This window comes from Abramis brama, assembly GCF_963993115.1.
Source record: "Abramis brama genome assembly, chromosome: 8".
Classification (NCBI taxonomy): Eukaryota; Metazoa; Chordata; class Actinopteri; order Cypriniformes; family Leuciscidae; genus Abramis; species Abramis brama.
The window spans coordinates 24677364-24694023 of record NC_139970.1 but is presented as its reverse complement, the minus strand read 5'-3'; the positions used below and the strand labels follow the sequence as shown (position 1 = coordinate 24694023).

Below are 16660 nucleotides of genomic sequence, written 5' to 3'. Positions count from 1 at the left end.
AATACAGCCAAATTGCTCCACGTCATTTATTTTTGTGGAAAGCCAGTGCAGGCCTGAGCGGCGGTCATATTTTGTACCGCCATGCGGTACATCTAGTTTTAATAATTTTTTGTATAATTTCTCGTCTTCAGTCACATGATCCTTCAGAAATCATTCTAATATGCTGATTTGCTGCTCAATAAACATTTATTATTATCTGTGTTGACAATGGTAGTGCTTCTTGATATTTTTGTGGAAACCGTGATACATTTTTCAGGATTCTTTCATGAATAAAAAGTTCAAAATAAAGGCATTTATTTAAAATAGGGTTTTTTTTTGTAACAATGTAAAAGTTTTGATTCTCACTTTTCAATTTAATGCATTGTTCCTGCATAAAATTATGAATTTCTTTCCCTCAAAAATGATTGATCCAAACTATTGAACGCCAGTATGACTTTTGTGTAGAAAATGGAGACAAATAAAATTTACGTAGCTTCTCTGCGATGCTCATAAATGATTTCTCTGATCAATAAAATAAGGCTTGGACTCAATATTCATCTGTAACAAAGTCTAAATTTTATTAATGAGACAATGCTTGTTTATTCAGACACTTGTACATGGAATCGCTATATAAAACATTAGAAAGAATGTCAATCCACTCATTTTGCAAGAATTCAGGCAAGTTTCAGCACCTCTTGTACCATCACTCCAATTCCATCAAATATTTCATGTAGTGGAGCTTTGCACATGAAAGCAGAAGTGGTGACGATCTTATTTTTCTCATCAACATGAGCCTCATTCACATGCTTACAGATGTGCTTGCAGCCAAGCTGAGAAATAGCTTCTGCAGTGTCTGGAACATCTGGATACCTGAAAGCCAAAGATTCAGACAGTATGCCTCAATTATATCTTTTTATACCAATATCAACATTTTTGTGAACAATATGGCAACAGTAAAAGATAATTGTGTATAAAAATACATGGTTTTGTATAACCAGAGCTCAGCATTTTCTGTGGTTTCCATGTTTGTTTGTTTTTTTGCCTGTTCCATCACATTTGCATCCTATTTTGCTAAACGAGGACAAATTATTTCAATGCTAATTAATGATACAGTACCATTCAAAAGTATGGAGTCGGTAAGATTTTTTAAATGTTTTTGAAGTCTCTTATAAGTCTCTTATACTGCATTCTTATACTGCCTCAAAAATAATTTCTTTATAATAATCTTTCTTACTATTATGAATGTTGAAAACAGTTGTGCTGCTTTTTATTTGTGTTGAAGCCATGATACATTTATTAGGATAATTTGATGAATAGAAAGTTCAGAACAGGGTTATTATAGTTAACTAAATCTGAAAACCATAAAAAAAAATTTAAAAACATTTTTATTACTTGAAATAATATAAATGTTAACTGAAATAAAATCAAATGTAAAAAAGCTTAGCTTTTTAACTTGATGTACTTAAATAACTAAAACTGAAATAATAAATTATAAACTATATAGACATTAAAAAACTAATAAAAATAATCATTTAAATTTACTACAATTAAAATGGAAAATATAAAACTAATCCAAAATATTAAAACTATAACATTATCTCAATGATAGTAATGCACTGGTTCAAAAGAACAGCATGGAACAACAAATGGAAATATTTATCTTTTAAAACATTATAAATGTCTTTACTGTCACTTTTAATCAGCTAATGCATCCTTGCTGAATAAAAATATTTATTTCTTTAAAAAAAGAATCTTTCTGACCCCAAATTTTAGGACAGTAATGTACATGCAAACTGAAGCCTTTCAGTTTTCTTAAAAATATTGTAAGTCACATTTTGTAAGTCAACTTGTTTACCTATCATCTTTGTCATGGCCAACAGTAACTTCACAGCCAGGGAAAACCTTCGCTGCCAGCACAGGTGAGATGCAGCACAAGCCAATGGGCTTCTTCTCGGCATGGAAGGCCAGCAGCACTGTTTTAACCTGCTCATCGACCGAGCAGTCTTTGCCCTGGACAGCCCAGCTACACAGGTTCTTGGCTGCTCCAAAGCCACCTGCAAAATCAGTTCAAAATAATAGTAAATGAAATTTTGAGCTGAAGAGTGCATGGAAATTCTTCCAAAAGTGGCCTCAATAAAGGCAGTGTGCTAACCAGGGAAGATGATGGCATCCAGATCCTTTACACTGAGCTGCGAGAGGTCTTGGATATCACCCCGGGCAAGTCTGGCACTCTCCACGAGCACATTTCTCTTTTCCTCTGTTGGAGAGCCTTTCAAGTGATCGACAACATGCATCTGATCAGTGTTGGGTGCAAATATCTTGACCTGTGGGAAGGTTAATCCTGTTACCAAAGTCCAAGACAACATGAACGATCAGTGCATTACATGATATTATTTACAATGTAGGCTGAGAATTATTTGAAACCAGCAACACGGATGTTATAAATAAACTTATATTTAATAGTTTAGATGGACTACTTCATTGTCGACAGTAAAGACATTGCAGTGTTGCAACTTGCCACTAGGCATGTGCCGATAAACAGGATTACAATACACTTTCTGTTTCTGAACAACACTATTTAAATGTTTCAAACAGCCCTTCAACAGCACCAAATACTTAAATAATTAGTAGGCTAAGCGATTTATTTTTTAACTTAAACTTAAGTTAAACTTAAACTTTTTTAACTTTAACATTTTTACGTTTTAATCTGGACTCAAACATGCACTAGATATTGATTGAAAATGTTCTAATTCTTTATCATTTTTCAGTAACACTTTACAATAAGGCTCCATTAGTCAATTCATTATTTAGCATAAACTGAAAATGAAAAATACTTCAACAGCATTTATTAATTTTAACATTTACTAATACATTACTAAAATTAAAAGTTGTACATTTTATGTAGGCTACCTAAGCTAACATGATCAAACAATGATCAGTTGTATTGTGTAACTAACGTTAACAACAAATAACTAATGTAACAAATGTAGCTATTGCTCATTATGAATATAAGTTAAACTAATGTTAACTAATGAGACCTTATTAAGTGTTACCTGTTGTTCTTTATAATTCTTTAGCACTTATGTGTTTGAAACATTTGTTTACTCTATTTTTTATTTGGACTGTTATGTTTTTATTGTATTAAATGTTATTCTTTTTTATTTAAAGGTGCATAACGCAAGTCTCTGAGTTTTTGCAGAACTATGCCCCCCTCTGGCGACAAATGAAACTGCAGCACTGCAACTGAACGCGCATGACGTCACGCCCAGTCTCAGATTCCGACCCGAATCCCTCTTATTTATTTTACTGTACAGGATTATAGAGGCAATCGCATTGATCAGAGAAGGGCTCATTCAGCCCATCAGGCAATTGTTTAAGCATGTATGGGTTAGAATAACGGGTATTTTTAACTTTAAAAGTTGCATAATGCACCTTTAAGAAAAAAAGTTACTAAATATGTTATAGGATGACATCACTTTGCAAATTATTTCAATATCTTGATAATACCGTATACCATGATTAAAACTCAGCAATGGACTATTTGCACAACTACTTCCGCGTTCTGCTTATCGGGGAGTTTAGAGCGTTCAGCGTTCACTACGTTTAAAGTCCGCGTGAACCGGAAGTTGCAAACGACTTTTCTCCAGTGCTGTGACGTATTTCCCAGTGAAACGGAATATTGAACAGAGGGCAGGGTTTTACTCTAGCGCTCCTCCTCTCCATCTCTGCTCATAGCAGACTAACGGTTTGAGGGGAGTGGTTAAGGGTTTCCCAACCCAAGTCCTCAAACCTACGTCATCAGAGAAGGGACGCCATTCCAGACCGGAAGTAACTTTTCAGACTTTGATTAAAGATTACGACGGCAAACAATTTTTTTCTGTGTTTTAACTTGCACGGATTAATTGTTCACCACTAGTAATATGCGAAAATGAAATGAAATAGTGATGGGTCCGGGCTGAGGACCCAATTAGTATGCCAGTAGTATGCCTGATCTAAATCTGTTCTCGCGATACGTTAAGGCAGTATCAGTGCAGTAATATCAGGTAAAGCTCATAGCACGATCTTCGGATAACGTTAGCTGTATGCTATGCTACTATCTAAGCTAACTAAAAAACACACTAACAACGAGAAATGTTTAAATTCACAATCTATAGCTTCGGTTAAATACTAGTATATGAAACGTATAATTTAAAATACATTAAATACATTAATGACTCGTTATAACGTAGTACAAACATCTTCTATAATAAAGTTATTTTGTATGATTTGTAACCAGGCACTAAAGCGATTACCCATAAAACGTGCTTTGAACCAATCGGATTGCTTTGGTCCTCAGCCCGGACCCATCACTATAGAGTTACCGGATACTTCCAGGGGGGCATGGTTTTCTATTATTTTGAAGGTACCCCCGTGCGCCGCCATTGGCTAGCGGACCCCCACCTGCTGTTAGCATCCCATTGACTCCCATTCATTTTGGCGTCACTTTGACAGCGAATAACTTCACATCTGAGGCGTTTAAAGACTCCATTTGTCCATTATTTATTTCTAAAGAAACACGAAAATGTATAAAAGGCTTCATTACCTTGTAGCTTCCGTTATGGCCACGTAGAAGCAATTTTTGTAAAATTAGGCTAACGATTGCGTCATAACCAAGCGACTCTCTGTCGCACAGTAGAGAATTACCGTATGGACAGGAGGAGAAGCTCGCGGGCAATCGCGGGGACGTGGAGGCAAAGTGACAAAATAATTAATCAGAATACATAGCAAAAGTTTCTCCTGCTGCTAGCTCATGGACAGCTCCTACTCACGCTCTCCGTCTCTGCAAGATTCGGAAGGGAATGATTCAGATTTCTCTTGGCACAGTTACTAGAAGACAGACGGGTTGCTCACGTCACATCTACGTCGTCAAGCTCAGTTTGAGTCTGCGCAGTACGCTCGACCCCCAGGAAGTAAGAGCTTCTATTTGACTTCACTTGTCTTCGTTGAATCCAATGGGGTCGCTGTGTCCAGTTTATATACTGTCTATGGATACTTCACCACACCGGTGCTCCCTAATGACATTTCAATGAAAGCGGATCCTAGGGCTTAAATATTGTGATTGTCAAAACATTTTAGTAACTAAACTGAATTTTATTAGGTTTAGTGACAACATGTTGCAATGTTTATATTATATGGTACAATTTCTGGTAAGCTAAGTTTTTTTTATTATTGCTTGAAACAAATTTCAGGATTTCAATTCAGTTCAATTCTTGTGATTTGATTTAATATTGACTAATTTGGATAAATATTAGGTACACAAGATAGGCGTTAATTTTTCTCAAAAAAAAAAAAAAAAAAAAAAATTCACCTAATGCTGTAAGTTAAACATACAGAGAGCCTTATCAGCTGGCAGTATTATTTAATACCAAATTTGTGACCTGTGAAAATTTAGTTTCGCTTTCTGTTCAATCCAATATGGCGGACGAACGACATGGACTTGTGATGTCATCTTCGCGAGCAACTTACACCGGTACTGACCGGACGTTTTAAAGTTGGAACGGTGTCTCTGTCTCAAAGGGCCTAGGCGCAGGAGCTGGCCAAAATGTATCTCCCGGGAATAATAATAAGAAGAAGAAGAAGAATAAGAAGAAGAAGAAGAAAACTTAAGAAGAAGAACAATAAGTGTGCTGCTTAATAACATTTCGTACAGCTAACGTTACATCTGCTACAGCCGCCTACGGGACCAACACGCTACTTCCGCTACTTCCTTAGCAGCAAGGCACGCAGTACTGGCGGTGTGGTGAAGTATCCGGTGTTTCGCCGGATTCGTGTATAAGTGATCTGATAAAATTAGCACCAACTTGACAAGCCATTTATTGATTTAGACAAACTATGTATTGCATTTCTAATGGATTATGTTCTGTTTTGAATGTCTGCGTTATTGCATTATATGCAGTGGAGAACATTAGAACTGATAGTTGAAGGTTCACATAAACTTACAGTAGCTTGCTGACGGCTCAAATGAACCAAAACCGCAGACGCCTCGTGGATTTCACTACCATCGAACACACCGCAGCCTGCCAACACTACAGCAACACGCTTTCCCATGTTTATAAACGAAACAAAGTGGCTAATTCAGTGAAGATAGCAGTGAACTTGAAAGGTTACGAACTAGTGATGTTACGTATGACACTGAAGCTTCGATGCGCGTATCACAAAAGCGAAACAATTTCTAGTGAAGCCCCCTATCGGGGTGTGTATTGGTTTACTAGAGTCACGTGATCGATGACAAACGAAGCCTCACTTTCTCTCCAATCACGTGCGCGTTTCGCTTTGGGTGTCAGAAGGCGCGAACTCGATGAGGAGAGTGCTGTACTTTGAAAGTTAATCAGTATATTACATTTAAATAAGCAACATTTATTTTTCACTACTTAGGCTATTTTTTGTTGTTGTGTCTTTTTGTTTTTGTAAAATCTTTGCACTTTTTGGTGATTTTAGGTAGTTTGGTGTTGGTATTTGGGTTTAGGGTGGGATTAGGGGAGAGGGGATAGGGTGTTGGTGTTTGGTGAAGGGTTTGTATTTAGAGCAATGGAAACAGCCAAAAATAATAAAAATAATTCAAAACTTTATCACCTTTCTGTCATTCCTACAGTTTATAAGCACTATCAGTAACAAGTGTCATAAGCACATAGATGATCCTATCAGACAATGTCCTTATTCATTGTGTGTGTGTATGTGTGTGTGTGTAGAGAGAGAGAGAGAGAGAGAGAGAGAGAGAGAGAGAGAGAGAGAGGGGGGGCCTACATTAGATCTTATTGAATCATATAAGCTCATTTTATATTTTAATTGTCACACTTTAATGGGAAACTGAATTAATTTAATGAACAAATCAAACACAAACATGTAAGGTTTTTATTTGTACACATAACATTGAAACTATGGAGTGTGTTGTTGCTTCATCTGCCAAGAGCTTCTAACACAGGCTTCTGGCTGCTTTATTTTAAATAAGCACCAGATGGCGCTGTTCTCGACAACTCACTGAGTTATCGTTTTTGTGCTTATGTGTTTAAGAAAAAGCTTTGGAAAGCTTAAGTGAACGTAATAGGTAACAGAATCGCTGAGTGCATTTTAACAGGCTCTTTATAATGAACTGTTCTAAAGAACCGATTAGTGAGTCAGACCACTCATCAGTCATCACTACAAGAGAAAGGACTAGGCATCGGGGAACTTTTATTTTGAAATCACTCTAAAACGAGTCGTTTCCGTTTCTGGTCAACTCAGTTGACATACATGCATGAAATCCAGCATAGTTAGAGTTGGTAGGTTTATCCATGAACATATCTAGATATCGTGGGTGTTTGAGTAAATAACATTACATTCCTTGATGCGATTACGCTCATTATATAGTCCACTTACTGAGGACTGTACTGGGCACGATTAATTACTTCTAGCTAGCTTGCTAGCTAATAACCTTTCTAGGTAGCGCCCACCTCAACACAAGCCAGTCGTCTGATAATGGCAGGATTGTATCGAGCTCTTCTAACATCTGCCTCCACTGTCACAAAGGTGAGATTATTTCATCAGCCTCGTTGAATAAACCGTGATAATTTTGATAATTGCAAAAACAACAACAAAAAAACGTTTAATATAAACTTTTTTCAAATTTAATTGCAGAATCTGACACAAGCCACATCATGTCGCACTAAATTCACTAAGAGTCGCATCCCTCCACAGGTACGTGACAGTTCAAAATGTACATGTATCGTTTTATTTCTAAACCCACCTTAAAACATATCTTTTTGCTACTTGTTTCCTTTTTTTGTTTGTTTGTTTATGTAAGTTACCTCTATTTATTATGTTATCCATCTCAGTTTATTTATATTGTTTCTATGTCGTGTTTATTTGTACTTTATTGTAAAGCGACCTTGAGTTTTATGAAAGGCGCTATATAAAATAAACGTATTATTATTATTATTCATCTGATTCAGTTTATTTATTGTAGTAACATCACACCATCTACTCGTCCTTCAGGTATTTGAGGAACGAGCAAAAGAACATGACAAGTACGGTGGTGATCCAGAACATCCACATAAATTACACATAGTGACACGGGTTAAAAGCACAATGAGGCGTCCATATTGGGAAAAGAAGGTGATAAAGAGCTTGGGGCTAATGAAGGTGGGATGTGGTCTCCAATTTTTTAAAATAACTTTATGAAATAGTATCACACACAACTACAATGTTATAGTTAAATACATCTTTTTCTCCAGGCGCATGAACCCCGTGTCCACAAGAACACCCCTTCAGTGAACAATCTACTGAAAACCATTAAGCATCTGGTTAGGTATGTTGGACTTTTGCATTTCATAACATTTTTAAATCAGTTGATGATTGCTGACCATTACAATAAACTTACCTATTCAAATATTCTTATCTGCAGGATTGAGCCGCTCAAGCTTCCGTATGGACTACCTGCTGAGGAGGACATGGCCAACACATATCTGAACAGCAAAGGGGAGCTGGTAGTGAAACGTCTCCTGCAACCACTTGAGCAGAAGGCCATTGAGTCATAGAATTTTTCTTGCCTAACATGTGTTGTGTATTTGCTATTTGTTAAATAAAGGTTTGAATAAATTGATCTTCTCTTAATTACAAAAGCATGCATTTCAAACCTTAAATCACTCTGGTGATGTAACCTTAAAACCACTGGTATGTTCAGGGAGACAGTTTTTTTTCCATTGACGAACAGAACAGGTATATATATATTTTTTTTTATTATATATATATTTTTTTTTAATGACAGGGTTCCTAAACATTTTCCATTTCAAAATGCCATACTTTTCCAGACTCAAATTTCCAAAAGTCTGTAGATTTTCAGACCATATTTAAAGTGCCCCATTATGCTTTTTCGAATATTCCCTTTCATGCAATGTGTAATGCAGCTTTCTGCAAAGTTCTGAAGACGAAACAGCACGCGATAAATAAAGTTGTTGTTTCTCAAAAGAATTGCCTCTGAACCGCCTAAACGAGTCGTCAGGAATTCGAATCTTACTTCTGTGACGGCTACACGTCACTGGGTAACACATTTGCCTAATGCCCACCTATGTTTTATGTTGTCCGCCACAACTTGACCCGCCCTCAAACGCTGTAGCTGGTTCGTGTTGTCTAGAAGACGTAGTTTTCTGCTCAGCAAAAGCAAATTCTCTTTGTAAACACTTTAAAAGGATGAGGATGTGAAGAGTCTGGTTAAAATTACCACAGCGATACAACCTTTTGACGAATGCTTCTAAAATCTCTGTGAGGTCTAAATGAGGTTTACAAAACGCTTATCCATTAAAGATGGGCAGTATCCACTTTATAAGCAAGTTTTGATTATTTATTGATGTATACATTTTCTGCCGGGTGTTCAAAATATGTAGTTTTGTGTTTTATATTGTGTAGTTCTCCGGCTAACCGGCAAACTCACGTTAATGTTACATCAGTCATTCGGCTAACATACGCACTATTATTAATACAGTTAATGATACAGTTCCCACATGTGCACCACAATAAATTAGAAATATAATGGGTTTGTTGATGGACATGCACTTGTTAATGCTGATGGTGAGGAATTACAGCAGCAACATCTCATAATGTACCTCAAACTGAGTAGTGTATCACTGAGAAACACTGAGTCGTGCTCGAGTCATCCTTGCGAAGGAGGTTTGGGTTGAATAACTAGTTTTTCCAATGTTTCATCATCAGACTCGCGCTCGGATTGATATGGTAAAAATCGACGTCATATGGTGCGTTCAAGTCCTCCTGGGAAGTTCGTACTTATGAGGTGGGAAGTCGTGTTTGCGACGGCAGGTTCAAGTCACTTTCTTCGGAGTCAGATGGCGGTGTACTTTCTCTTAATCAATTACACAAAAATACAGCAAGGTTAGCATTTGTCAAATATTGCCAGTGGGTGGAGTCAGGCTCTGACCAGGGGTTTAGTTACCCTTTAAACTCTAGTTCTAGAAAATGAAGAACTAAGATTTGCATATGGTGTGCTTAATTTATGAAGCCACTGCAAACTTTATCGTTACATATTACATTGTTATTTTATAATGCTATCATATTCTGTGCAGACAATTAGCTTACTGCGCTGTAAATAGAAAAGCCTGACAATATCACTGCTAATATATTTAAGTATTGTGGTATTCCGCCATGTTTCTCACTGACACGCCCCCAACTCGTAAAGATCGAGGCTTAAAGAAAATCCACGTGCTCCCCACTCGTATTTACGACATTGTGGTGGCGTTCATGTGCGTTCAATTCGTAAATACGATCTATACAAATGACTTGAACGCACCAATAGTAACTGTCTTTACAGTGTGTAATCGCTGAGCTTTAGCATGCCTCCGGAGCTGAAGTTCAGTTATGGTAATGTGTGTTTAGCTTCCGACAGGCGCTGTAAGCGGTCGACCAATCACAACAGTTTAGGCCATCTGGCCAATCAGAGCAGAGCAGGCAGCAGAAAGGAGAGATTTAAAGAGACTGAATCATCAGACGATTCGTTTGAGAATCATTGAAAAATGTGGCGATGTACAATGTATATTATGAGAAAAATAGAGCGTATGTTGTAGGAGATCTCCAAAGCAAACTTAGTATTTTCACCCCCCAAAAATGTTTTTTAGACAGTTATTTATATCCTTTGCTGTAGTGTCAGTAGGAAATATCAGTTTACATTTCCAAACTTTTATTTTGCATTGTAATAATCCAGTGAGATTTTTATATGCATAAGCAGTCTGACAACAGCCGGTCTGCTCCACACAGAGATCTGATTTCACCATCATCGAGTCCATCTGGGATTACATGAAGAAACAGAAAAAACTACTAAATCCATAAGAACTGTGGCAACGTCTCCAAGACGCTTGAAGAAACCTTCCTACCTGAAAAGCTATGTGCAAGTGTACCTGGACAACAGCTGTTTTAAACGCAAAGGGTGGTCACACCAAATATTGATTTGATTCAGTTAATAGATGCTAATTGATAAATATAATCCATTTATGACATTATTTTGGAAAGTGTCCTCACTTTACAGCATTTTTACAAGTGCCTAAAACATCTCACAGTACTGTAGCTTTGCAGGAAGGTTTCTTCAAGCATCTTGGAGACATTGCTGCAGTTCTTCTGGATTTAGTCTGTCTCAGTTTTTTTCTGTTTCTTCATGTAATCACAGACAGAATCAATGATGGTAAGATCTGATCATACCGGCTCTTGTCACTCCTTGTGCATACAAAAATCTCACTGGATTATTACAATTAATGGCAAAATGAATGTTTGGAAATGTAAGCTGACACACTACAGCAAAAATATACAAATAACTGGCTTAAAACTATTTTTTGTGGGGTGAAAATACTAAAGTGCCTAAGACTTCACAGTAGTGTATATATACAGACTTCTGCATGCACACAAGAAACATTTTCGTGCCCTCGAGAAACTATTCACATGCGCACAGGAATTTTTTGCATGCTTGCAATTTACAATTTCTAGTTTTATATACTATAACCCATGTCCTTTGTGCATCCCTGCCAGCTTACTATGAAGAAAAAGAGCAAATATGCACATGAATTAATAGAAATCTAGGCCCATTTGCTCAAAATTTGGCTTTCCTTCGGGTAGTACCTCTAAAATCAAGGCCTAATGTCCAATTTAATGTATCCTCTGTGGCAAAGGAGAAACCATGACACGAAATGGGCTGATGGCACAAATTGGTCTGTGTGCATTGTCCTATTTGCCAAGTACAAGAGTCTATAAAAAAATTAAGTGGTCAAAATTTGGCTTTCATTAGGCCAGTACATTATATTTCAAGGCCTTAGGTCTGCTTTAACACACTCTATGGGGGCCAAGAAACCACACCGTGAAATGGGCTTATGGTGCAATAGGTGGCTCAGTGCTTTGTCTATGCTAAGTAATGGTTTCTCATGCGCACATGAAAGTCTGAATATTTTTTATTTTTGCAAAGATCTTTTTAGTGGCCCTGTAATACGGTGCTAAGAATATCACGAGAAGAAACCCAAAACGCTTATAACCTGCATTTTTGCATAATGAAAGTGCACCTTGAATTCAGTCGTGTTTGACAATCACTAAACAGCTGCCATGAAAACACACTTAAATGATAAATTTATGTTCATTCATTTTTTTATTTTCTATTAAAGAAAACTAAATAGGGGCAATAGTCTGGAAATGCAAATATTTTTCCATACTCTGCTTTCTTTTTTTCATACTTTTCCAGACCTGGAAATTTCCAGACCTCAAATCAAATTCCATACTTTTCCAAACTGCGTAGGAACCCTGTAATGAGTCATGTACTGCTACAAAAGAAAAAAGCCTGCACTTCTTTCACATCAATGGGAGAAAGAGGTGACAATTCTTAGTGGAATACAGAAGCTTGCTTCCTTGGCACTTTATTGATGCTCATTGAACTGTGCTTCAGTCCATCAGAGGCAGAAATATTCATTTTGTTTTTTTGCGCCATTGTTTAAACGTAAGCTCCTGGTTGTTCAGTCTTGCAGAAACTCAATCTTCCTTAATTAATAAGAGCTAAATAGAGTGAACCTTCACTAGTATGATGCTCCATACAAATGTTTCACTTCTAAAACATATGTAAAGGAATATGAATTAAATAGGTGGTATTTGGTTATCATAAAAGGATCAAACATAAGACAAAGGTGAGAGACACAAATTAAATAGACACGGCAAGAAAAACAAGTGATCACAAAGAGGTGTTACAAGACTTAGGACTGTTATGTTGGAACTTGGAAGCCCTGAGAAAGACGGAGCTTGACGTTTTGGTCCTCTAATCCTCATCAGATTCAGAATCCGAGTCATACCCTTTGCCTCTGATGGTCTTTTTCTCCACCTTGGTGAACTTTGCCCCTGACTTCTGCCCAATTGTTGGTGGCTCCAAAATATTTCCACTAGATTGAGAAAAGATACAAATATAAAAGCAGTTTGTAAAAATGATAGTGTATATAAATATACCATTTAAAGCAGTGGATCTCTCAACCTTTTTGTCTTCAAGGTCCCCTCATTGTCCACAATATTTGACCCCCCTCACAATTTCAACCTGATAAAATATTTTAGAGTTTGGCCTAACTAGAAAGATGTATATTTTCTATAAAAATAACCAAAAAGAAGATCTTGATTTTTATGTCGTTTTAGCTTATTTTGTCTTTTAAACATTTTTAAGTCATCTTGAGGCCCCCTGGTTGAGAACCACTGATTCAGAGGTTTTGGGTTAGAATTTTTTTTTGTTAAAAGATAGTAATACTTTAATTAATCAAGGGTGCATTAAATTGTAAAGACATTTACATTATTAAATAAATGCTGTTCTTATCAACTTTGTATTTAATAAAGAATCTTTGAAAAAATTATCAGTTTCAACACTGATAATAATAAATGTTTGATCAGCATTTTTGCAATCAGCATAATGAATTCTGATGTCACTAAAGACTGAAGTAATGATGCTAAAAAGTCAGCTTTGCCATCACAGTGATAAATTACATTTATTTAAATAGAAAAGAGTTTCCCATTTTAAAAATAAGAGATAAAATATGAGTCTTAGAAAATGTATATATTAGGACTGTCAACGTTAACATCCAATTAATTCAAAATTAAAATCCTTAACACATTAAAATTATTTAACGCAAATGTGAAATTGCGTTATTTACTAAAAATGATATAGTCGGGAGTTTATCACACTGACCATCTACAATGGGGCAAGCACCTGTAACCCTGGTTGGCGGAAATTTCTATTCAAACTATTTAACCCGATTTCGCTTCTCTGTTTGCAATTAGATCATTTTAGTCTGCTAAACTCCGGGAACGTTTTCAGTCCAATTTTCTAGGAAGTGAATTCATTCAAACAATCAGTCCAAAACAGAGCTAATGTAAAGTTTGTTTGTTTATAATTGTAACATTATGCCAGCAACCCTGGCTATATTCATGGCGAGAAAGAGATTAAAAAAAAGAACAAGCGCCTAATGTAAAGAAAACCAGGCTGATTACATCAGATTTTTGAGAATCATCCTTCAATCTGTTTATTTAGCTGGATATAGCAAATGATGACAAAATAAACACATTAAACAAGATAAATGATGTATGATTGATTTCATGACAAGTATGCGTTTTAATCGCACCATACATACACATTTATCAGGATTCCCAAACCTTGGTTAAATTCAAATTCAAGGACCTTTCAAGGACTTTACAGGTCCAATACCCTCAAATTCAAGGACTTAAGCCTGGTTCACACGGCAGGATAATTAGGCCGATTTTAGCCCCGATTCACCCCTTCCGACAATCTTAAGGATGCTCCGATTATCGTAAAATAATCTGATCAGATATTCCTGCCGTGTGTGGTGTGTTAAGACTGCTCTCGTCTGCTCGGAAGGACGCCGGGACCGCTCCAATCTCAAATCGGGGATATCCAACATGTTGGGATTTTTTTGGCCCGATTTCTCCTCGTGTGTGGTGTCCCCCGGGGACAAACGAGCACGCAGCCTGTGGACTGTGGCGTGTAGCCAATCAGAAAGCGAGGTGACGAGGCGGCGAGGAAGCACCATCGCCTTTTCTTTTGATAACGTTTTTTTTCGGTTAAAAACAAACTACAAACTAAACTATCGCCATTGCATCCTCTTCATCCGCCATGATTGTTAACTCTGAAGTCACGTTTGATCTCGAGGGATTTTGCGAGATTTCCCGTCTGACCTGGGAATGCTCGGGAGTCAAATCGGTTCGTGTGTGATGTGTTGATTTTGCCGTGTGGCTGCGCACCACACACTGTACGACCAAAACTGTTAGACCCGTGATTTTTTATCGCCGTGTGTGGGGTCTCTCAGGTTTGGAAAATCGGCCGACAATTTTAAAATCGTCCCGCGTGAACCAGGCTTTAATGTGGGGACACACATACATACATACACACCTGTAGTTGATGATACTTGAGCACCCCAGTCTCCACTCCAGCATTTCAGTTGGAAACTCATCTGTGTTGCCCAGATCGGTGAAGCCCACAATGTAATCCTTTGTCTTCCCATCCTTCACCAGAGCCAGTGTTGGAATGACTTTAATCTTCAGCCTCTCCGTTAGGAATGGAGCCTTCTCAACATTCAGCTTGATGAACTTTGTTTCCAGATGTTTCTTAGCCAAGACCGCTAGGTGCTTGTCCAAAATTTTGCATCTTTGGAAAAAAAAACAAAAAAAACACTAAAAATAGCTGTATACACAATTGATTCATAACACAAGGATGAAGGGAAAACAAAAGAAAACAAACATATCCTCAAATACCTGAAGGTAGAGTCTCTGTAGAAATGGCAGACGACACTTTTGCTTTCCTTCACCTCAGCAAAAAAATCTCTCTCACTTGGGATCTCTCTGTATTCACCATGTCCTTTAGATATCCACTCCTGAGGACACACACATACCACAGTTTACAAAGTTTAAACACATCAATAGGGGGAATCTGATCTACTTCAAAGCACTAATAAACATCTCATGTAGATCATTTATTTTGAAAAAACATTTTAATAATAAACTTAAAACAAGCTCAGAATTTAGAGCTAGGTTCTTTAAAAATGTTTATAACACCCACCTGCTTCTGTTTCTGAGCTTTCTTGAGGGCCTCGAGCCTTCTCTCCTTGAGCCGCTCCAGGTCATCTTCATCCATGGTCTGCAACTTCTCTAGTTCTGCATCCAGCTGCTCTTCCACCATCCGTGCCGACTGCAGCACCTGCTGCTCCAAGGCTTTCGCAACAACCTCCATTGACTGACTGGCCATTTCCTGTTAGACATACAGTACATAATGGATGCAATTACTTAAAAAATTAAATAGTGAATTTTGATCAAACAATGATTAAAGTAAAATTAAAACAAGCTACTTTTTGAACAAACATTTTTTTTTTACACTGCAAAATAACTGTTGACCACTAAAGTGCATACAGCATGCAATTTATTTAGCAGAACAACTGCTACTAATGTGTGAGAAGGTGTGGCACACGTTAATCAATAGTTTTGATGGGCATTTTGTTGTTCGTACACAACAATGGAGGTGCTGGTGAGTTAGTCGGCCAGCGCTTCACTACAACAAGCATGCCAACTTAGCTTACCATCTCCAGTTCCCATGTCATTGTCTCACCTACAATTGCTGATTTAAAAAGACAATAAGCTCTTGTAAATAATGACTGATGATTTTAAAACGGATATGTGGGGCTTTGCGTCAAACCGTGCTAATGCTAGCGTATTGCTGTAGCTTTCAAACACCGTGGTAACGGCAGCTTTGATCGCCAACAAAGACTGTAGCGTAGTTATTCGGCAAGCGACACACTCTCCAGAAAGCAACAACAAGATAGTGATCATTTAACTGACATACAATTTAAAATGCAGAGTTTGTAGAAAAATATGTTACGCGACAACACTTACCAAGTCTGTATAATTTCTAGAAGGCGACACAGTGACTGACGCAGGGACAGGGTTTACGTAGAGGCGTCGTCTAATTACGTCATGCAATCGTAGCGCTCTCGACGCATTTCAGAATAAAAATATCTATTGTGTTGTTTTTTCATAAAATTCAGTGCAGATGTAAGACACAAAGTTGAATTCAATTGGCAAAAATCTCACGTCATTTATTTTCTGGCTTACCCTTACAGACATTTACCATGGTAACCTTATAGTTACA

General features: G+C 37.2%; 3 protein-coding genes across 6 annotated transcripts; 1 reads left to right on the top strand and 2 right to left on the bottom strand.

Annotated features, from left to right (window-relative positions):
• Positions 1 to 532: 532 nt before the first annotated feature.
• On the bottom strand, positions 533 to 6203 carry LOC311088509 (glutamine amidotransferase-like class 1 domain-containing protein 3, mitochondrial). 3 transcript variants are annotated; one of them, XM_084122679.1, is made up of 4 exons: positions 5959 to 6203; positions 2132 to 2303; positions 1835 to 2033; positions 533 to 849 (listed from the first exon to the last, which is right to left on the bottom strand). In XM_084122679.1, exons 1-4 carry the CDS (start codon positions 6064 to 6066, stop codon positions 654 to 656), a joined length of 675 nt encoding a protein of 224 aa, XP_083978805.1. In that variant the 5' UTR covers positions 6067 to 6203; the 3' UTR covers positions 533 to 653. The 3 variants fall into 3 exon arrangements, with proteins under 3 accessions (XP_083978805.1, XP_083978804.1, XP_083978806.1); XM_084122678.1 differs by lacking the exon at positions 5959 to 6203 and adding an exon at positions 5497 to 5854 and having other exon boundaries at positions 2132 to 2320; XM_084122680.1 differs by lacking the exon at positions 5959 to 6203 and adding an exon at positions 4341 to 5191 and having other exon boundaries at positions 2132 to 3934.
• An 809-nt stretch (positions 6204 to 7012) lies between these two features.
• mrpl30 (mitochondrial ribosomal protein L30) lies at positions 7013 to 8592 on the top strand. The gene is made up of 5 exons (XM_084122243.1): positions 7013 to 7524; positions 7633 to 7692; positions 7990 to 8136; positions 8229 to 8302; positions 8399 to 8592. Exons 1-5 carry the CDS (start codon positions 7474 to 7476, stop codon positions 8529 to 8531), a joined length of 465 nt encoding a protein of 154 aa, XP_083978369.1. The 5' UTR covers positions 7013 to 7473; the 3' UTR covers positions 8532 to 8592.
• A 3516-nt stretch (positions 8593 to 12108) lies between these two features.
• txndc9 (thioredoxin domain containing 9) lies at positions 12109 to 16477 on the bottom strand. 2 transcript variants are annotated; one of them, XM_084122242.1, is made up of 5 exons: positions 16405 to 16477; positions 15578 to 15766; positions 15274 to 15392; positions 14912 to 15166; positions 12109 to 12905 (listed from the first exon to the last, which is right to left on the bottom strand). In XM_084122242.1, the coding sequence occupies exons 2-5, from the start codon at positions 15761 to 15763 to the stop codon at positions 12785 to 12787; spliced, it is 681 nt and encodes a 226-aa protein (XP_083978368.1). In that variant the 5' UTR covers positions 15764 to 15766; positions 16405 to 16477; the 3' UTR covers positions 12109 to 12784. The 2 variants fall into 2 exon arrangements, with proteins under 2 accessions (XP_083978368.1, XP_083978367.1); XM_084122241.1 differs by having other exon boundaries at positions 16092 to 16476.
• Positions 16478 to 16660: the final 183 nt, after the last annotated feature.

Coding starts and splice junctions, on each gene's coding strand:
- mrpl30 (XM_084122243.1), top strand. CDS start 7,474: ATGGCAGGATTGTATCGAGCTCTTCTAACATCTGCCTCCACTGTCACA. Junction 7,525..7,632: donor CTGCCTCCACTGTCACAAAG/GTGAGATTATTT, acceptor ATTTAATTGCAG/AATCTGACACAAGCCACATC. Junction 7,693..7,989: donor AGAGTCGCATCCCTCCACAG/GTACGTGACAGT, acceptor CTCGTCCTTCAG/GTATTTGAGGAACGAGCAAA.
- txndc9 (XM_084122241.1), bottom strand. CDS start 16,112: ATGACATGGGAACTGGAGATG. Junction 15,167..15,273: donor TACAGAGACTCTACCTTCAG/GTATTTGAGGAT, acceptor TTTTTTCCAAAG/ATGCAAAATTTTGGACAAGC. Junction 12,906..14,911: donor TCAAGTATCATCAACTACAG/GTGTGTATGTAT, acceptor TTCTCAATCTAG/TGGAAATATTTTGGAGCCAC.
- LOC311088509 (XM_084122678.1), bottom strand. CDS start 5,659: ATGTTATTAAGCAGCACACTTATTGTTCTTCTTCTTAAGTTTTCTTCT. Junction 2,321..5,496: donor TTCCAACTTTAAAACGTCCG/GTCAGTACCGGT, acceptor CTTTGGTAACAG/GATTAACCTTCCCACAGGTC. Junction 2,034..2,131: donor GGATGCCATCATCTTCCCTG/GTTAGCACACTG, acceptor CTGATTTTGCAG/GTGGCTTTGGAGCAGCCAAG.